General features: G+C 36.8%; 1 protein-coding gene and 1 long non-coding RNA gene across 2 annotated transcripts in view; one reads left to right on the top strand and one right to left on the bottom strand.

Annotated features, from left to right (window-relative positions):
• Positions 1-22,816, bottom strand: part of mbpa (myelin basic protein a) — a 101,431-nt gene that overhangs the window by 16,386 nt on the left and 62,229 nt on the right. Inside the window, 1 exon segment of the mRNA XM_015357146.2 lies at positions 16,141-16,583. Coding sequence (XP_015212632.1) covers positions 16,141-16,583 — 443 coding nt within the window.
• LOC107078584 (uncharacterized) lies at positions 3,937-7,361 on the top strand. Its single transcript, XR_001479543.2, has 3 exons — positions 3,937-4,083; positions 4,342-4,444; positions 6,857-7,361. It is a non-coding gene; the product is annotated as an uncharacterized lncRNA (long non-coding RNA).

Here is a 22,816-nt window from a genome sequence, read left to right as displayed (position 1 = left end):
GTATCCTGTGATAAACTGGCATTTTGTCCAGGGTGTACCCTATTTTGTGTTTGCTGTGATAGGCTCTGGCTTCCATGTAACCCTGTATTAGATAAAATGTTTAGAAAATGGATGGATGGATTATCTCCCAGTTTGACAGATTATTACTAAAGTCACAAAACTGTAGTTTTTCTTAATTTCAAAGCAATAGGATGACAGATATAACCATATGGGCACAAGGAAGTAATTCCATAGGAAGACAGACCAGCAGATCTGATGGGCTTTTGCGGCCTGTCCTACTCTTCCTGATGGCAACGACTAAGCACTGAACATTCTTCCAATAATGGGGAAACTCATTCATACTGTAGCACAGAAAGACAATGTGAGAAGAACAGTGGGTGGCCTCCATATTTGATTAAACCATACCTGAAAACCTGTGACAGTGGCAATAGGAAAGACAGAAGAAGGCGAAGGTGAAAAGGTGAAAAAAGTGTTCATTAAAAATGAAGCCACAATGTTTTTTTTCTTCTCTAGCAACAGATCAGATATTGCTGGAGAGATGCTATTTAAAACCTTGTGAAAGTCCCTATCACCTCTCAGTCAGTGTCATTTTTTCTCATCCAATCTATTCTTTTAGACATCTACTTTCTGTTCGCTCTTTGCCTGGGTGTCTCCTAATGAATTTAAATGCATCCAAATGATAAAAGGAGACAGTAATTTGGACTAATATCCATGAGGCAAGTTGAAAATCAAAACGAACCTTGTTTGGTCTATGCGCTAGAATTACAGACAGGTGAAGTCATTTAACAGATGCAGTTTTACACAGTAAAAGCAACCAGATGGCAACCAGCGCCTTCAGAAATTGCTGCTGTATCACTTGTGAAGGATTCCACACTTCATCTGGTACAGCGAGGTTGAGTAATGTTCACAGAGTAAAACAGTAGGTCAATAGTGGAGATGGGAACTACTTTTAAATGTTATAGTTGTGTCAAAACACACAATGTAACTAATTGTATCTCCTTCCAAAATATAGTACATGTTGGTTAAAGCACCAATAAAGCCACCAAAACGTATGCTACTCTTTAAAAATGTATTGTAGTAATGCTGTATCCACATATACTGCACATTCATTGAACATGATTTATTAATTTTAGCTGTCAGTTGTCTATACAGATGTGATGAGCACAGGTCTTTCTTAGTTCATGGCCATGCCCAGCTTTTACACAGCTCAGCGGATAGCTACAGTACACCAAAATACTGGGTACCCAGAGCTGGGAATTGTCTAAGGAATAGTCACCTTCTGTGACACATTTAGTATTCTAACACACCTTGTTACATTTTTTAATAAGAATCTTATGTGACCTTTTCCCAAACATCAGTACATGAAAAGGCCAGGTGTTTATTGAATTAAATTAAATTCCAGTTTCTAGATAATCGCAGGCTTTAATAGATGTCTGGAAGGAAAAATATAATGGATCATCTATGGTTGATATATTTGCTAATATTCCCAAATTGGCATACTTATCAATCAGCTGTCTTCAGTTAATGTCTGGGAGCTGAGCTTCCCTTTTGTCAGGCACAGAGGAAAGTGATTCATTAAGTCCCGAATTAATGAGCACTGCATTGAGGTGCAGATTCTGAATTAATTTATAAGTCCTTGCAGAAAGAGCTACATTCTGTGAACTTTAACTGTGCATGTTTAGTAAAGAGCATGTCGAGTTTTACTTGGGACACATTATAATGATGACAATACATCAGTCTACATTTTTCATCAACATCTAATTGGGCACATACATAATACTACTTATTTAAAAAATGAACAATTGTGTTGATAAAGTATTTTTTAGTGATAACAAAATAGGTCACATTTTATTAAATCAATGAAACCCCAGCGCTGTACTTAATTTGAGCATCAGTCTATATATCACCTCACTTATATTTAATGAAAAAAATATATAAGCAACTAAACCTGCATAGAATTTGCTTAATTGGATAAGGTATTGTATTTACTTCGATTTCATTGAGTTTAAAGACATATTTTTTGCAATGCCACAGCAACTCCTTAAATTTTAAACTGCCGAGGGAAACCTCAAATCACAGGCTAGATCCATAATGTTATTGCTTTTCTTCGGGACAATGGCAGGACAAGGTTGTCTGATTAGATTTAATATTAATTTTCACACAATTGTAGAATTCTAGAATACATTTGGAGTAACCTGTATGTTATGCAGGTTATTGAAAAACTGTTCTGAGAATTACTTTATTTGAAACTGTGGAAGCAAGGGGAGTTGTTTCACAATACCTCTGCTGCTCACTCATCTCATTCCCAGAGCACAATTTGCAGGGAAACAAATTATATATGACATGCCATATCACCTATTGTACATCATCAACATGCAGGAGTTGTAAAAGCAAACTCTGCTACTCAGAAAAATAAATCATAGGTTAAACTCCTTCACATCATCAGAAATTTCATTAGAAAAATAAACAGATGGAAAGGGCTATGTGCCAGTAAATGCAACAAAGTTCACCAGCCTTGAATCTGATGCCTAATCAATAGGCACTTGAGAGCAGACTCTATGAGAAACAGAAGACTCCATGGTTTCCTCTGCTTCATCTGTGAGCATGGAAATGTCTGCATTCGTCTTGGTCCATCATTTTCAAGGTTCTTTCTCACTTTATAAGTGGTTTGGAATTAAACCTTTAATACACAGATACAATTGAATTAAGGAGTTTTTTTATTGTTATAGAATTTGTACTAAATCTTTAAGTGAAAAACTTAAGTATATTTTATATCACACATACACACACCATGTGGGCGTAAGGTTAGTATGTTGTCTCATTACTTGCAGACTGCTGCAATGCATTTACAAACCTGCATGGAATGGGATAGCAGCAACCCTGTTCTGTTGATGACAGTCCAGTTCAAGCGCAAAATCTGTATTAGAGTCTGTGAACTATTTGGGTTGAAATAATATACTTTCATGTGGAGTAGTTAAGGACAGCTCACTCTGGTTAGTATGTCCAGTGAGTGATTGGGCAACGGCTATGTTGTGTACTGAAGTACATCCCTTTCCATCTTTGCAGTTCAGGTAATATACAGTATATGACCTGGGGCGCTATCACCCATACGGATACTCCTATCGTGCTCAGAGGTTCTTTTGCACTGAGCATATCAAGTCTTGTATTTTAGGATGAGACTGTTAGGGTCAGGATTCCCAATAGTGTTGAATTCCCCATGACAGGAGGCAAGCCGTTTGAAATGGTGTGCTTGTCGGCTAGCTGTGGAAGCTGAGGGATTAGGGCATTGGGAGATGCGGGATGCATAGTGAATACAATCCAAGGTACAACCACACTTCCTGAAAACATGGATTTGGACATAGCCCACTGTGGCCAACCTGGCTAAAACTTCACTACAATGCCATCAAGACAGCAAAACTCAATGTCATAGTTTGACTAGTCACTATTCCTGACGATCATTCAACACATCTGCACTGTCCCAGGAATCCGTATTACACATTTTGTGCCAGGAATGATCTGGATTTCTGATTTTGTCCAGACAAAGAGCATATGCACATAATATTTTTCTGACATTTCGAACATCCTTAAAAATGGTCCAATCAATCAATCAACCTTTTGAATTAACTTTAACTGAAAAACAAAGGTTTATTACATGGTATTATTAGTTTGATGCCAACTTTTCCGTGTGTTAGTAAAGAGGTGTCTGAAATAAGGGAAGTGAAGATGATGAAGGGGGAGCTCAGTTGTTGTTGTGGGCATAGTACTCTCACAACACTCAGTTTTTTAGAAAAGAGTGTTCAAAACATTTTTTATTAGTTAATAGGAAGCCTATGCTTGACCATTTCTTAAGCCACACAGAAGAAAGCAAATGTGGTGAATACAGCATTTGTCTAAGTGAGACTTTTTCGATCATAGAACCATTTTTTCCAGGGAGCACTGAGCCTGGTTCAGAAAAAGACATCTCCCATTCAAACCTGGAAAATGCTGAAATCTCCCATTCCAGAAGACCTCCTCGTCCAAGATACTCATGGAATTGAAAGAAATGTTACAGAAAACGTGTTTTGATGGAGTGTAACCTTTCAGGTACCAGAGGACTATTCATTACCTTCAACAACTATTGTAGCCAGAATTAAAATATTTTTTCATTATACTGATATGCCAAAGAGGCATAATATGTTACCACAAGTTACAGCTGTTACTAAGCTTGAATTAACCAAAGCTAATCCTTTTTAAACTCATGCCAACTCATGCCAAGAGCCAAGGTGTGCTAAACAATTTAAATGCAGAATGTGCACCTCAAGGATACTCATTTGTTTTTGGTGACTTCTATTTCTTTGTAAGGCAGCTTTCCAGGAGGACTTCATTACAGTGCCATCAGATTATTTCTGATAGAATGACAAAAGAAGATGGATTTTCCTTGAGGCAGGCAGACTGATGACACATGGTAATTTTTCCAAATAATTTTCTTATCAGAAAGACAAATTGTGTTCAAGATTCATCATTGCTAATTTAAATGAATCTATATTTCATAAATGGAAAATATCTTAAAAGATCGCCAGATATGCCAGAACGTCTTATTTGAAGTTATACCAACAGGAATGCAAAAGCAGTTTATACAGTAACATAGCAGTCCTTATAGTTTGCACATTTTTTTAAATTAAGAATATTAAATGAATGCCTTGAAATAATCTTTACCAGTCTAGGAAATAACAAAAGGTTACTCACAAAATATACACATGCTGTTCTGCTTTTTGGTGTGGTCAGAAGGAACCTGGCCTTCTTTGTTCTATGATGCAGTATGTTATAGCTGGGTTCTTAATCACCAACGAATTGATATCAATTCTTCTTTTTGCAGCACATATTTTACATTTGCTTTCTGGTCTTAAAAACATAGAAAGGATTGTAATTGGTACCAGCTATGTACTGAATTCTTAGTTCCAATGATCCCCTCTTTCATGTGTGTTATCCGAAATGAAACCAACTGGACCTCTGTCGAATTAAAAAAAACTCTTTACGGGAATGTTATGTCATTCCCACCTGTAACCGTTCATCATAAATTCATTACCTACTCAGTGTTTCTTAGACATAAGTGAGAAAAACCCTTGAACAATTTAAGAGACTGCATACTGATATTTACATTGATGCTGTAGGAAACAAAATACAGTAGAAGTCCATTTAAAAAAACAAAACAAGGACTAAGTCAAAACCAGAAAACCAAAAGCATCTACTGTACATAAGCAAGTACAGTAGATAAGTTAAAGGTCTCAGTTAGCACTGTTTATTAACAGCTTGGTTAAAACCAGCAGACACAGGGGTCCCACAAGACCAGGGTTTGGAATCCCATGCACTGTTCCTAAGGTTCTATCAACACAGAGTCAAAGTATCTCCCAATTTGTTTGCTCATTTAATAAAGCTCAGGAAATGAACAGAGAAAATCTGACTTGCAGTCAAAAGCCTGAGGTAGACAATTACAAGACATAGGCAGTGACTGTAGAATTCAGGATATATATACAGGATAATCATTGAATAATTTATTAGACATTATTAAAAAGAAGCATACTAAATGAATATGTTGATGAACTTTCTGATGTTTTCAATTTCAGAGAACACTGACTGTACTGTTCCTTATTATACCTGTTTAAAGCCATAATTGTTAAAAAATTCCAAGACATCTGAGTTTTTATTTCTAATATTAACGCCACTTTGCAAATATACATAAGCCTGTGCATGAAAATTCTTCTGCGCTAGAAAGATTTAAAAAAATATTGTATGTGCTAATTTTATTTTTCTCTCCTGAACTATAAGATTTTCAAAAAAAGAATAAGAGGCTGAAAAATGTTCTGGAAACATACAGTAGTTTGATAACAGAAGGAATGTATGAAATCACATTGTAAATAATCTATTAATGTGAGCACTGCCTGCAATGTTATAATGTGCCTATGTACTATATTTCTCCTGTGGCCATTTGCAGTGTCATAACCATTTACAAAATGCAGTCTTTGATATACAGTAGTTTAAAGGGGGCAGGGGTACAATCCATGCAATATATCTGCCTTAACTGGAGACGTGTTCAAGTCTGCATGTGTCTTTGTTTTAAGTGACATTGTATCTGAAGGCTTTGTAGTGGATTTGACCTTATTGACCTGATCCTTATTGTTCTGTGCTAATAAAGACATTAGACCAGCCATTGTATGTTGAATTTTTTTCTCCATTTATAAATTTCCATGAAACAACTCACTTCAGTAGCTGTCATTCCTTTTTTTTCAAAATACATGTTGTTAAATGAGTTTTGGACTAAAGGACTAAAATGTTTTGCATTTTTTCTTACAGTGAGGTCGAATATTTGGCATTAAAACATTATATGTGATGGAAGATTGAGATTACTCACACCACATTTTTCATGTTTTTAATTAGATTTATTGTCATTAAAAACTGAAATGCTCATCATTGAACTTCAGAATCTATAACATTTTTTTATTTTTTTTAAATTGCTTTACTGATTCTCTTATTATTTTAATGTGCCAGCAGAATGCACACACTGGAATTCCAAAAACACAGACTTTTCCTTACTGCGATAAGAACATGAAAACTGCTTTAGCCATGTTTTGTTACTAAGAGCCATAATTTTAAAAAAGGTCAAATTGAATGAGCACACATTCTAAGATGTAAACAGTTTGGAACAACAAATAAGTAAGCAAAATGTGTTAGGAGTTTTTGGGAACAGTTCTTCACTCACTCATTTTTCTGTTTTCCTTTCTAATCTGGGTTTCCATTAAGTTTCATAGCTCTTGACCCAGGCTCCGTGTTTTTTTTATCATTAAAAGTATTTGTGACTTACTGCTTCTTTCTCGTTCAGTCTGTATTCAGGTCGATGCTTCATTCTGTTCCACATCCCGGACTGAGTCAGCTGTTGTTAGTCTACTGGTGATTTGCAGGAGTAACTGCAACTTCTCCTCAGCCCACCTCAAGGACACATACTCTGACACTGTCTTGAGAAGGGTGAAGGCGTCCAAGCCATTACTGACAGGCTCAGGTCTGTTTGACAGAGTGGCAGATCCCTGTTGCTATGGGAGGGAATGTCACCTGCTGAAGATGAGTAGGGGGTGGGCTTTCTTGAAATGGTCAGTAAAGGGTTTACAGAGCCAGGTCTCTCATCTGTGTCAATGAGCGGATGTTGCCATGTTCTAAAACGCAGCAATACAGTTGGCATTTGACATTAAGCTCAGTGAGGTCACAGGAAAGAGGTCACCAGCTGAAAATGAAATATTTAGTTGCTTTTCCAATCCTACAGTGTTTCTGAAGTGCTGTTGTGTGTGTCCTAACCGGGTGTTGTACACAAATCATGAATACAAAGAAACAGGTTTCATGTCAAACCAAGGAATCACGGGTCATTATTGAGTGTCCAAGAATCAGTCAATCCAGTACCTCCTTTGTTTTTCAGAGGTTTGATCAACTGTGTATCTTTCTGAGAAGCCCTGAATCATTCAATTAAAGACTCAATGTGGTTTGGAACTGGTAACCTCCCTGGTAAAAGGTTAATTAACCTAAGTGGAGACTTTTACTAGAAATAATAATAATAAACTGTTTTATATAGCACCTTTGAGACTTCTCAAAGCAGTTTAGAAAAAATGTGACAAGTAGAAGAGGTAACGAACTTTAGCACAATTAAGAACAAATGTTAAGAATGCAGAAGAAAAGGCAAGGGGCAGACACAGAACTGATTAAGCAAAAGCCTCAAAAGAAGCAGCTTTTGAGTCTGGATTCGAATGTCTTCAGAGAAGGTGACTCTAATATCCTTAGGGATAGAATTCCAGAGGGGCATAGCAAGAGAAGACCCTGTCACCCATAGAATGTAAAGTGAGCTTGGGACAATCAGGAGACCAGAATTAGATGAACAAAGGTTAGGAGTAGGAAGATGACAGCAATTCGGATAGTTACTGAGGTGCCAAGCCATGAAGAGCCTACTCTTATTGTCCCCCTGGGTGCACTGGTCAGTTTTCAGGTTGAGATACTGGTCCTGTTTTGTTTTCCAAACAGAGTAAGGATTTAATAGCTCCTTGGCATCTTAGGTGCGTAGTTGCTTGCATTGAGATAATGAGAATGAAAAACTATACCCTTATTAAGAAACACTGATGGTTTTCCAGGTTTTTGATCAAGATTTTAATAGATTTATACACCACATTTTACACATTTATGATCTTTGTCTCCATGCGCTCAATAACTACAGTGCTGTGCTTTGTTGTAACCAGTTCCTTAATTGTTCAATTGACTATTTGAAGGATCAGTATGATAATAAAGGATCTGAAGCAAAACTGTAAAATGAAGCATGGAAGGGCCATTTTTCAAGTGCATATTTAACATTGCTGCAAATTATTAGGAGTGAAAATTGTCTAATGATTCCTCAATGTCATTTTTGTTGCAAATGGGCAAAACAATTTCTTCCAATTGGTGTCGGGTTTTGTTCTGCACCATTACCTGGGAATTTTAATTTTAGAATTAAAAAACAATTTCACAAAACCGCCTTTCTAATTTGTCAGATGAAACGTTATCATTAGTAGTGTAAATATGATAGCGAAACACAATAAAAAGTGGATCAAACTACAGTGGATATGGACAAATGGAAAATAAATACACAGCATAATGTACTTGTTTCTCGCATAATCATCCACAGTGCAGACCAAGGGTGAAAAGAGGTAATCCTGTCAAATCCTTCCTCTGCACATTAACACATTGGGCCACTGTGGGGCTTGAGGCTCGTCCTGGCACAGGATCTGTAGAAGCCCAAAATAATCCCTGAATTCAAGAGCCAGTCTTCTTGAATTTAAAGAGGGATTATTCGCAGTTGGAACATCTGTGGAGATTTGCATTCGAGACAAGTACAGTATGTAAAAAACAGTCTTTACAACATAATTAAAATATCGAGGTGAGAAACTGTGCAGGGATATCAGGAGGATTGCATAATAGATTACTGTGCAAGGATATTAGGAAGAATGCATAAAATATTATGGTAAAGAGGTTTTATTAAATCATTTCTACCATTCACACCATTAAACCTTTCATAAATAAATTTAAATAGTTGAAGATGGATAAAAATTTAAACAGTTGGTTCAGTAAATTGGATCAGGCTTTTTTTGTATAATAAAAAGCACACCTGATTCTAATTTGGTTTTTTTAATTAAAATATATTACATCCATGTCTAGAACAAAAACTTAATTAAATAAGGGAAAGAGCTGTACCTTTTTCCATCAATGACTGGTGTAGGATGAAGGGTGAGCAAAAATTAGGCAGACATAGTACAGCTGAAAAGTTGCTCTGCATCTTAAACCTTTCAGGGTACACAATTTAAGACATTACAGATTTCCCTCAACTGGAACTGAGTGAAACTTTACCTGGAACTTTAGCACTATTATAATCTGCCAGTTGTTTTACTTGAAAAGACTATACAAATCCAAAGAACTTGATCATTTACTTTAACCTTTATAATTTCACACCATTGCTACAGGTATACTGTACATGTCTATTAAAGTACTCACAAATAAAACATTGTGTACCTCTTAACTGAAAGACCAGCGATCCCTGCAATCACACATATCTAAAAACACCTGTAAACAACCTATTCCAGACATGTCTTCATTTGGACCACACACAAATTTACTTTGTAATCTCTGTGAAGGAAGCCAGGGGTGGATACTATACCTTTTCTGGACTTTCTGGACTACCACCCTTTGTGTAAAGAAGTGCTTCCTGTTCTCAATTTAAATGCCCTGCAGTTTCATGTGGCTTGCCTTTTTACAATTATTTTCTGAAAAAAGCAATGAGTTGACTTTTACAATACCTTTTGGGACTTGATGATCCAAGCAATTTCACAGAATTTTAAAAGTGTGGATCAAAGGATCAAATAATTTAAAAGATTGTCAGTGGATGTTAGAATTTAGGGTCTCTCGCTTTTCAAGCATGAATAAAAAATTAAAAAAAAAACTTTTCTGACAGCTTAGGAGATGCATATCATTTCATAGAATAGAATCCAATAATATTTTTAAAACAATTAATCAATTTAAAAATGTATATGATGATTATGACACTTCATGGAAGCAGATGTTTCAAAGTTTGACTACTATACAGCATTGTCACAAAATACTCATCTCCCATAACAAGGTGAGCAATATGGTCTCAAGCTATGATTATAAAAAAAACTGATCTTTAAAATAAAAAAAAAAGGGTAAAAGCTATACAGAACAATTCTGAGCCACATTTGTAGTTAACAGGACTGCCTGCTTTCTTAAACAGCACATGTACTGTATCTTTGATATTTTAAAACGTATTTCAAACAGAAACTAAAAATGCAGGAATATCACATCCAAGCATATGGTCATTTTTTCCCCCAGTGTGCACAATTATCTGCCAAGGGTAGCTATCATGGCTAATGGTTAGAATATCCCAAGTGAATACCCAGTCCCTTATTATATAAGCTTAAAAAAATTATCTGAATATACAGATTGCTTGGGGATTTCACCTGCATCATTCACTGCAATCCACCATTTAGACAACCATGTTAGGTGTGCTTGTGATTGTTCAAGAAATCCAACCTTAAAGAGCAAGTAGCATTATTACCCAGTGGAGGTTTTTATATAATGATATTCATACTTCATAATGTGCTGTGCAAAGGCTCAGACATATTATAACCGCTAACTCTGCATTGACAACTTCACTTGAGGGAAAGCAGGCTTGTCCTCAAGTGTTTTGAAAGCCTCTAAGAACCAAAAATATTATTTTTTAAATATAGCTTAGAATGGGGCTTTTTTAACTTATTACACCTTACAAATAGCTACAGTGCTGTGCTTTGATGTAAACCAGTTCCTTAATTGTTAAAATGATTATTTGAAGGATTAGTTTGACAAAAAAAAAGGATCTGGTTATAGCAAAATTGTGAAATGGATCATGGAAGGGCCACTTCAAGTTCAGTTTGTGTCCCTTGATTTAAGGGAAATTAAATTGTATATTGGTACTGTAAACTAAAACAATGTGAGAATTATCCCCCACTGCATAATTTGAAGTACGTCATGTTTTGATTAACAAAGTATGTCTAGAATTCCACAGTTACAGTACGTTTGCCACAAATGAAAAAACTTTTGATATAGAGTAGGAGTCTGTGTCTCCTAATCTTGATAGACCATGATGTTTTTTTTGCTACTTGCTACAGAAAACTTTGGTCCTCTAACAGATGAGTACAGTCCTCTATTCTTTTCAGTTGTCTTACCCATGTCTAAGCAACGGCAGTGCTGTAAGGTCAATAGTGGTTATAGCAAAATGCTAAGGCAGGCAGGTTATTGAGGAAGAGGGGAAAAAGTAAAAACATCAAACAATACAAAAATGATTTTGTTAAAGAGTTTAATCAAGCAATCATTCAAAAGCTGAAAACAACTTGGAAAGGTGATACAATTAGGGTAGGGGGCTGGTGCTATACACTATTATACATGTATTGCAAGCATTGCTGAAACACGAGGCACAGCTGAAAATGGCTCGATGGGCTCACTGACTTCCTCCATGCTTTCCCTCTGCTTCACAACATACCTCCAGAAATCATTGGAACTTTGACGGGATGAAAATGAATATAAATTCTCGGACATTGAAATTTCCCTTGGCTAATCAAAGCTACTGTAATTACAGTTTATGTCAACAGATGCCTGTTTCTTTCAAGAAATGAACAAGTTGTTAACTACTGTATTCATGATATGCAGTCATTTTTGCACTGTTGTTTGTTGACAGAGCTTCACACACCAAATCTTTTCAATGCAAAATACTGGGATCCGCACTGATTACCACTAAGAAATGTGGGAAAATACAGTCTATACACAGTATATTTTAAAATATTTCCTCAACACATGGCATTAACTGCGGCTTGTGTAAAACACGCAAAAAAAAAGCCATCAAAATCAAATTCCTTACAGTTAGAGGCAGATGAAGAAGAATTCTGCAATACAGAAACACAGAACTGAAAATCAGCATATTTTTGGACATTCATATGTTGTTTCATTATGTTGGAAGACACTTCTGGAGTCTTCCTTATACACGTTTAGCACTTTTGGAGTCTGAAAGCCATGTGTTGAGAAAATGTACCTGATAAAAAAAAATCATTTGTATCCGCCTCTGTGAAATTGTCAACATCACAGACAACAGCATTTTACACTGACAAAAGGAGGTGTGGAAATTCACTCTGTCCATGACTGCTGTTCCTGAGCTCAGAGGTAGGGTGTAGTGTGCAAACTCATTAGTGGTTCTGCTGGAGTTGCTTAAAACTCCAGTTAATTGCAGTTATACCCACCTAAGAGGAAAACCTAATCTTAATTCATAAAGAGACATTACAATTCAAATCCCAGATGGAATGACTATCGCTACCAGTAACAGTCACTCAAGAGTTATTCTGAAGTGCTAAAATTCACCCCAGTTGTCCCGTTATAAGATTGCTAAAGCCACCCTGCATTTTAAATTTGTAAAGGTGTTACGGCACATTTCCCTTTGAAAAATGGTTTCAATTAATGAAACAGCTCTTAGGTTTTAGTACCGTTTTCCCTTTATCAACCAATTAGTGATCCCAAATGAAACTAAATATTAAACTTGGTGACCATTTCTTTCTACCAGCATGATGAAAGAGTACATTTTTAAATATTTGTTGTATTTGTTTTTCTGTAAAACATGATCTTAAATATCCCTCTCAGTCCTGTGGTTTCCATTAAAGCTGTTTTGCCAGATACTGTAAACCATGTACTCTAACCTCAAGTTCGAGCCCAGTTTAAAATTCAATATATACAGTACATACATAATTCTTTCCCCCGATATATACATATATCCACTAAATAAGCATGGGGACCGATGTTAATGAATACAAAGAATAAGAAACAAGGAAGTGAAAATTAATATTTTCCATCAAAACTAAAGGGGAAACCTTTTTACACTTGTCTTGATTATGAATTATGAAGTAATTCTCCAACCTTTTTGTATAATGAAACAAAGTAAGAAGAATCATTGGTTCCAAGAAGCTTCATGAAGCTGATTTATGACAATTTTTTTGTGATCTCTTTTAATAACTGATGGTTATTTGCTCACAAGTGTTTACACACTATTTGGTTTTAGAGAAATAGGAGCGTCTGGGGAGAAATAAACGTCTTCACATTGCTGTAGATAAAATCTAAACATGAATGCCACTTTTCAAACTTAATTCCTCATTCTACACCATGTAAGGAAGGATGAAACAGTTTATTTTTGCAGTCTTCTCATTAGGGGTATCCTATTTCCTTCACTTTAAGATGGTGCTGTTGGTTTTCATGTTTTGAAGATTGTGTTGTTAGAATTTTAACTTCCAAAACCTCCTAATTATCCAACAAAACTCAACTTTACCAACTTTTTTCTGAACAGCTACAAAGCAAGCACTTGGTATCACAAAAATAGTAGCCCAAATACATAAACTCAAAATTTTAAATTTAAAAAAGAGCTATCATACAGTAGGTATGCAAGAATAACAGTAGTTGCATGAGTTCCATTTTTAAATGCTGTGTATTGGTTTATCGTACAAATACGCTCATTGGGCGCAGGGAAAACCAGCAACATTTCTGCATAATAGAACTGCATTTTATTAATTCAGCTTTACAGAAGAAGGAACATTTTCACTTTCAAAAAGTTGAAAGACGAACGCAACTTTAACCTCAGCCAAATTAATGGGCATTTCAAACCAATGTTTATTAAAAAAAACAATCTAATGAACTACTATAAACGTTTAATCACCTCCTTGATTATGAGAATCTAGTTAATAAAGTTTTTATTTGGCTGAGATTTAAAATCCATAGTGAAGTTTTCTAAACATTCTGCGACATACCATAAATGCATTTTGGGAACAATTTCAGTTCAGTAACTATTTATAAACTACAGCTCTGGATGTTTGCATGAAGTCCTTTTTCCACTGTGAAGTGTAATTTGGGGTCTCTTGACTTTCACTTCTTGCCTTTTTGTCCGCAAGCTTTGTAACAGATGTTATATGACACCTGAGAAATATTAACTGTAGCAACATTTTTTGGTATGTGGATCTAACAAGTTTATAGTGATTCTGCCCAGCAGAAGAAAAGGCACCAGTTCAGGTGTTGCAAGGCAATTTGTTCAAAAATAGTCACCTACGCCAATTTCAAACACCCCTCCCACTTGTCAATAAGCTATCAGTTTAACATTTTTTTTTCTATTAAAACAAGCATGATAAATACAAAACAAAATCCTTTAGGTGTTCATACTGTTACCACGTAGGTCAGAAACACTGAAAATGTTTTCTGTAATACTAGAACAAGAGCTTTTTCCTTACAATTAAATAATCAGTTGAATGCCGTTCAAAAGAGATGGAAATCAGTCATTTCAGCATAGTAGGAAAAATTCCTAATCAGGACAGCTGCTAAATTTAGAGAGGTTAAAATACTGAAATGTCAAAAATTTAATGGAGATATAAAGAAAAAAATACTGAATTCATATGCATCTTTATGCTAAAGATTTTCTTAGAAAATTAAGTATAAAAATGTTCATTTTAATGCCCCCAACTGAACCTTACATCTGGCTGAGTGGAATGAGCAAGCTGTCAGATCTCTTATTCTAACAGCAGCCAATCTGCAAGTCACCAATGACAAGCACTCATTTTGATCTCCCTGCTACGACCTCGCTGCTCATCGTACCGATGGCTGCCCTCACTCCTCAGGCAACTTGTTTGTGTTCAAAGTGGCAGATGATTCATCATAGGAATAAGGACATGTGGATTGCATATGCACTAGAGAAAGCCCTGAAACAGCACAGCTCCTCCAATACTCTGACAAGGAATACACAGAAATGAAAAAAAGGGTGTCAATTTTTCAGGAGGTGGACAATAAATACCTCAATTATTTGCCATTCATATGGTATGCCTTTGGTGGGATGCCAGATTGTATTTATTGAATAAATTGGGAAGCTTTTAGTAGTGGCACAAAGATCCTTTGGGAATAGAAACAAAGCAGAGAACTTAAACTGCTTTTACCAAAAAGTAATGGGACGTTGTGGCAAATCTATGCAATTCACACCCTCTTAAGTCTCAGCAAGATTTAAGAAACTGGGGGATTAACATTCCAAATGAGCTCTCACTTTTCAGATCCATTACATTCTGGTATCACGGTATCATTTTTTCAAAATACATAATTTTAGAGTGGAACTATCTACAGCAGAAGTATGTCACATACATTTGTATAACCAAAGATAAAGATTAAATAAGTGACAGCTGGAAAAAGCAGCTATTATCATCATCTCTGTGGCAATAATGCTGCATGCAAAACTATCCCTATTTCCCCACTGTCAGTCTTTTTATACTGCAGTCTACGATAAATCACAGAGCTTGAAGTACAATAAGAAATACTTTTCATTTTACATTGCAGAGTTCTTCTGCACAACCTTTGTGGAAATACACAGCACAGAGACCAGAAAACTGTACAGCACATGCTACACGTACCATAAATTTGGCAAATGTTCAAAAATTTTGAATGGCTTCAGTTATTTTTACCACAGCCAAGAAAATAAAACAAAAATGGTAAAAAAAAAGCAGCTGAAAATCTACTTAAAATACAGAAAGCCTCCAGTTCATAAACAAACATGACCAGATTAATCCCAACTGAAAATGTACAACTATATGACAGTTTGAAGACTTGAAAAAGCATCAAAAATTTCTTGACACTGCTCAGAGAAAATTTCCCAAAACCAGGTTAAATTTTGTTTTATTGTTTTTAGACTTTTCTCATTGTGTTCTAAATGCTATTACCTCATTGCCATAACACAAATTGTGTTACAACCTCTTCAAGAAGTGCAGGCAAGAGTAACTTCTTATGCTACTCAAGTCCTCAAACCACACCCTAACTGTCTGGTCCAGTGGCCATACTTACATTATATACAGTATATATGGATTTGTTTCACTACTTAAAAAATTGCCGATATTGTATGCTTAGATGCATATTTCAAACAAAAATAAACTCAACAATTAAGAGCAAATCACAAAAACATTTTACCAAAGTGGAACCTTTTCTGTACACCAGTTACCGAACAGTAAAAAAATGCATTTTGTCTCTACAGAAAAATTCCTCATCGCTCACCTTTCCCTTCCTGCTCCCCTCTTTTTCCCCTCCAAAGAATCTGCCCAGCTGGTCCAGCAGACCAGTGTCCCTTTGCCGCCTAGAGCCGTGTCTAGCTTGATCCGAGGTGCTTGCAGTTGCCATATTTGAGATGTTCTGTGGCCCTGAGGGAACTTAGTCTGCCTCTTGTTCAGTACAATCCGAGCACTCGGAACCTGTCCCACCGTTTTCCTGGATGGTCTGAAGCTCGTCGGACTCGGAAGGGCGATCTTTGAAGGTGTTGTCCTCGCGGCCCGGGGCATCTCGGGAAAAGAGGCGGACCAGGTGGGGGCGGCCGGCGGTGGGGTCAGCTGTGCTGGCGTCGTTCCAGGCATTCTTCTGGCCCTCTGCACCCTTGGAGTCTGTCACCGCTGTGCTCTCAGAGGAGCTCCCATTGTTCTGGTTCACATCTGCCTGTACATGGCCTGCGAACAACAAGGGTTATCTATGAACTGGGGCCTGTGAAAAACAGCCCCGAGGACAATGAGGGCCTTTTCTTACTTAAAAAAGAAACACCAAGCCTCAAAACCTCCAAGTTACAGAAATAACATGCAACTTGGATAATTTACACAAAATGGCAGGTTTAGCAAGAATTCCTCAACTTTTAAAGGAAAACAGATCTTGAATATAGCCACCCAGAGCACCTTACCATGACTTTTACATTGCAATGACCACTTGATTAAAAAAATTCCTCACCTCCATGATGCATTTGTTTTTTATTCATCACACAAATGAAAAAAAAAACAGAAAAAATTATGAAGTGGGTTTTGAAATGGTATTGCAACAGACTTCGAGCCTCGAGTCGACTTTTAAAAAGGAGGTTTTCAGAGATACTCATAGTTATGTTGGTAAAGAAAAAAAATTAGTCTGCGATCATATTTAAGATCATATCTAAAGATGTGCAAGTTTGGTTCCAATTCACAGGACAGCAAACTGTGGCCAATGAACAATGCAGATACTGTACAGAGCTAAATGGTGAAACAAAATACCAGGGCATTGGAATACTAATAATTTCTTAACAGTTGGCCTTTGTTTTTCTGCATAGCTATTTATTGGGAACAAAGGAGTCTGTGTCATATAAGTATGGATTTTAAAGCTAATGGAAAGGCAGCATTAATCTCAGTTCAGGGTTCTTGCTTCATGGGTGTGGCACCACAAAGATATCCTCAAAGTACTGATGCAATCTGCAGTTGCACAGTTGAGAAGTGACTTAAGCATCTGTGTATGCAACCAAATCGACATCTTTAAATCCATATAACTGTGACCTTGCAAAAGATGTTTTCCTTGTATATAATATATAGTATAAACCTCTAAATGGTAAATGAAGGAACTGTTAACTTTGTACATAAAGTCTGAATGAGTCTCTTATTGATCAGTAGATTGAACACGTACAGATTTAACAAACTCCAGAATACATGGCAGGCTGACACAAATAAAAATGGAACCTAAATTATTGACCTGTGAGATTGAAATGGACCTGAAAAGAAATTAAAGCACAGCACATGGGCATAAAACTAAACAGACTGATACTGCAGTGTTTTTTAGGCCGTGTTTGATTGCAGTGATACATCTCTGGAGAAAGTGGTACTGTTGCTGGGAAAAGGAGAAGCAAAGGACTCCTCAATAAATGCAGCATTTTTTATCTGAGCTTTACAAACCTCTGAGTAACAGAAGTGCCATTTTTTTCTATACTGCACCTTAACAGAGAGAGAGAAATGAAAGATCAGATACACAAGGGGCCACACAGACACAGATGAGTGGCTCGACAATCTCATATCGTCTTGGGTAGAGGAAACGATGCGAGGGGGGCATCTACAAGAAACAACACCTGACCAGCCCTGAAAAGTGCTGCTGTCATATTGCCTCCCTAAAGTACACACTCCCAGCACTCAACCAATTACGAAAACTGCCTTTAATATGGTGCTTTAATATGCGGCATGAAAATTATGTAAAAGATACAGCAATCAAGGAGTTCTGACGTAGTCATGATTTAAATTTGAAACACAGATTACTTTTTAACCCAATTCCTTGGACATTGGACACAAGAAGCCTTTGTAAGACTTTTCATCAATCTTCCTGTGTCAGTCCACTGTTTTCTGAATCACAGGTCACTTTTGCTCTTCAAGAGCACAACGATTCTTCTTCCATGGAATTAATATGCTTTTCACTGTTTAACGCTTATTGTTTCCCAGATAGGGAAGTTCATTTTTTAATTTTGTTGTGTACTTTTTAAATTTGGATTTGAGTAGTTGCTTTTTCTTTGTAGTTTATGGCTGTAAAATCCATACAGAGCACCCCTGCGAGTGCACACTCTGGAAAAGATGGTGTCCTTATTCAAGTAGTGCTCCTGATTGGCTGTACACATAGAACAGGAGTCACAGCTGTGAGCTAACATAAAATTCAAATTGAACTTGGAAGAGTTATGGGTTTAAAACTGGTGGCTGACTCAAAGAGTACTAGGTATGGTTTTACTCCAGCAGAATAATTTTAGTTACAATTATTAGAACCAATGCTGTTTCATTCCAGTACTTCATTTCAGACAATATACTGATCAGCTTTTATCAGGTACAAAGATTTCTAAGTACTGTACAACTTACAGAATCTGGAATCTGGAAGCCCTGCATTCTAAAATGATCTTTATGATGCTGAACATAGTGTATTCATTACAAGATTAGGACATTCTCCTTCAATCTAACTTTCATGTTTTCATTAGACTACCCTTTGGGAGACGTGTCTGACTTGACTATCTTTAGACTAGGAGAAAAGCAAAGGCCCGAGGGAAAGAAGGAATTATAAAATTGGGGTGCATATGCTTTTACCTTAAATGAAAAAGTGAGAAAAACTTTCACAGTCCTTTAAAGGGAGTCCAGTGTCAGACCCAGTAAAGACAGATGTGGGTCCTTTCTTTAAACACTAGATGTAGGAGTCAGGGAATTTACATTACAGTATATGACAAGCAGATGGGAGTTTCATTTGGCAATGAACAGCAAAAAAAAGCATTACTTGAAAACCATTGAGCAGCTTACATCTAATGAACCAACTGCCAAAGATTAATCCATTGCTGTTAACATTTGCTAAATACTCTAAGATGAAGAGATAATGGGCTGGTCATATTATTCTTTGAAAACTGTACACAAGAACAAATTGAAACTCTCACATTGGAAATTAATCATCACATAGAGGATTTAGGCCTATATATTGATTACTATTATAAAAAACAAAATTGACTGCTTGGTTGTACCATACAGTACTTTTATAATTCACAGCTGTAAAATTTTCTGTGTTAAAGAGGTTTGTGGAGGAAATAATTTGGATAATTTGATACCTACCTGATTTCAAGGACTGAGATCAAAGTTACCCGGGCTTGAAAGGCTGCACATGTTTTAGACAGACTTTGCAGTGTGAGAAGTGATAAGAAACATTTCGGGTCAGTACCCACTCATCTCACTGATTATTATCTGTCTGCTTGGGGGTTTGGTGCCTTATAAGGTACTCTTACTTCTACACACAAGATAGCATCTTTAACAATTACTCAGACACTGCCACACTGCTTATTCTTTTTAATGTTTTATGCAGATTTTAAAATGACGCAAGAGACTCCTGCTTGGTTAATCTCTATGCAAATTAAGATACCATCTAAAATCATCTCTTTACACAAAAGGTTTCTCAGAATAGAAAGTAGATAGCAGGTAAGAGGACAGGACAGGCTTTTAATGCTGTTTGCTCACTTTTCAGTTCTGTGGACATGGCACTTTCAAGGAAAAAGTCTTTTTTGTGCAGAGAATTATTTGGCTTCCCCATGCCCAGCCAAGCGGGAGAAGTGAAGTGGAGACAGCATCTATTTTGCCTTCCGTTTCTTCTATTTTAAGAATACTGAACCAAGGTTGAAAATGGAGGGTCAAGAGCTTTTAATGAAACTCTTGCTCAGTATTTCTCATTGCAGCGCTTTGAGGGGAAAACACAGAAAACACACTACCAGATTGTGAATTAATCACCACATTGGACAAGACATCTCCTTTGAGCAGGAGAAACCAGGAAACAATGGCACACTATGGTAGACAAACACCATTGGGGTTCAATTTACAACATACCTCTCTTTAAAATGCTATTAAAATCACAGTCTTCAGCTTATCAAACCCGTGCATTACCCTTTGAGTATGACTATTCAGCATAATTCCCCATAATGATATACTGTAGATTAGTTGTAAAAGCAGTTTGCCGTGTTTCCACAATCTGCAGAGTCTTAGTGGTTTTAATTTAGTCAACCTGAGTTACATAGACTGACAGAACTAACCAAAAGGCAATTATAAAGTGAGAAGAAAAACTCCTTTTGTCAAACAAATTAGAAAAAAACAGTTTGGTTATTAAGCAGGCTTTCATCTTCCAGTCATCCTAAAACAAATCCAGAAAGTGACATATTTCATCCTCTTCGTTTTCTTAATACAAAAGACTGGACCTTAAATTGTAGCTCTCTGGGATTTTTTCCAGTTTACTCAAGGTGTGCTGAAAAATAAAGGGTAAGCAATGCTCAAGACATCTCTGATCCAAGGAGCTACTGGATCTCTGGCCAAGCGTTTTGAGCACCACCGAGGAGGCCCAAGAACACTCACTCATTGTAGTGGGTAACCATCAAATATTTTACTTTCTGGGTGGTAGAACCCTGTTAATTACACATTTGCAATTCTTGCTTGGTGGTACTTGTTCCGTTTGAAGGCAACATCAATATCATGTCACAGCCTCAAAACCGAAGTCCTCAAATATTTGGTTGCACTTGCAGCCTCTTTTGACATTACCTGAAGCCTCGAGAAGCATCTACTCTTTCCTTGTAAAAGACAGTGGAGCTAATTCTGGGTAGAAATTCAGATTCAAACTCTCCGACACCTTCCATCAAGCCTGCTTCAGACCACTAGGCATTTTCACCAAGAGTAACTGCCACCTGACTTGAGCCAGACTAATAAGCCACACACTAAAGAGGGACACACGCACATGGCAAAATCTAGCATTCAAAACTTGTAAGGGTGATGAAACTCTAGCAGAAAACCTCTAGATGACCTTTATCTTTTTCTTGAGCTGCCGAGTCTAACAGCGGCTTGACAGATTGAGAACACCATTCTGGAAAGCAGCATGTAGTAAAAGATGTGCATTTGTCCATGAGGTCATGCACTAAAAAAAGGCATCTGCTGGTTTGCATGAGAGGAGGTGCGTAGCACCCACAGCCCCAGCAGAAAGACATGGAATGTACAGAGTGGGCCAGTTGTATTGCATGACCTTCTTGTTTGTGAAAGATGTTTGGCATTGCGGCTCTAATTTGAGGGTCGAAAGAGCTTTGAAGGGAAACAATAAAAGCCATGGACAGCACTGGTGGGTCTAAATATGGGAGAAATTCTAAAGCCATGAGAAATATGTGGCCCAATGCCCAAGCACCCACATCAGCTAAAAACCCATCCAAAGGACAGTGTTTTTTAAGCACCCACCATCTGACAAGAATAACGTCTCTGTTCAAGGGTGCATAGATTCTATTTCTGATTAACTTACTAGAGGCTGTTTTTCTAGACAACGCAGCTGAAATGCTTTTGCAGTCACGCCTGCAAAGCCTCTATCAGAGTGATTTAATCTGGGATGTAATCTATCCATCTGGGCAAAAAAGGGTTGCGTGGAACGGAGGTAAATTCACAGAGAGACAGACAAGGACTACAGCACACTGAGAAATATATCAAAGGATGGGAAACTGTGCTTCTATGATTAAACAGTCTCAAACTAACATCGCAAAAATACAGTACTAAAAGTCCCTCACTCATCCAGTTGCTAACCCTAAGCAAAATGATAACAAATAAGTATTGATCTAGTCAATCTAGTTTTGTTAACCTGATCAACTCCTCTCGCTATCATCAACACCTCAACCCGTAGTTAATTTCTAATCTCACGGTGGCAGGTTTCCATTTGCCAGAGGTTTCTTGTATTTACCAAAAAGATGGGTTTAATCAAATACTGTATTAGGTTTGCAACTTGTATTTTGTTTCTTTTGGTGGGGGGTTAATGAATTCCTAAGGTTGAATGGAAGTACAGTATTACAGACTAAGAAAATACAATAAAAAAATCTCATGTTGTATCCAAAGGCAGTGGTTTGCTCCAATTCAAGTTGTGTTAGTTCCTTAAAGAAGCTGTGATTACTGAAATGCCATATTATTAATGGTAGAAGCAGGATCAAATGCCCCTAATGATAAAAGCTGTTGTTTGGCTGCTCCTCATCTGTATCTTTTCTAGCATGTTTTTATTATTTTTATTATGGCTTTGTGAGTGTGGTTCATAAGCCTGTTACTCTGGAAATATCTTGCTCTAGCCTTTATTAATGATTGACTCTGAACACACCTTAATGGCTTCTTTGGGAACACCCAGACTTGGGACGTTTTTTGTCAGAACCGGCCCCCTCTTATGTATTATGATATATATTATGATATTCAGATAAGATTACTTTCATGCCTCATAAAAATTAAAGCCATTCACCCAAGACCCTGTCATACAGCAGATCATGATAAATTCTGGTATGAAAAATAAAACCTTAAAAGGTTTTTCCCTTCCACTAAATAAAGCGAAAAATGTTAAAGCTTTAAAACAACAGAAATCAAATCTTGGTCCTGGCTACTGGGTCTATATTAAC

This window comes from Lepisosteus oculatus, chromosome 10 (genome assembly GCF_040954835.1).
Source record: "Lepisosteus oculatus isolate fLepOcu1 chromosome 10, fLepOcu1.hap2, whole genome shotgun sequence".
NCBI lineage: Eukaryota > Metazoa > Chordata > Actinopteri > Semionotiformes > Lepisosteidae > Lepisosteus > Lepisosteus oculatus.
The sequence above is the reverse complement of the archived record's forward strand: the minus strand, read 5'-3'. Positions and strand labels throughout refer to the sequence as shown.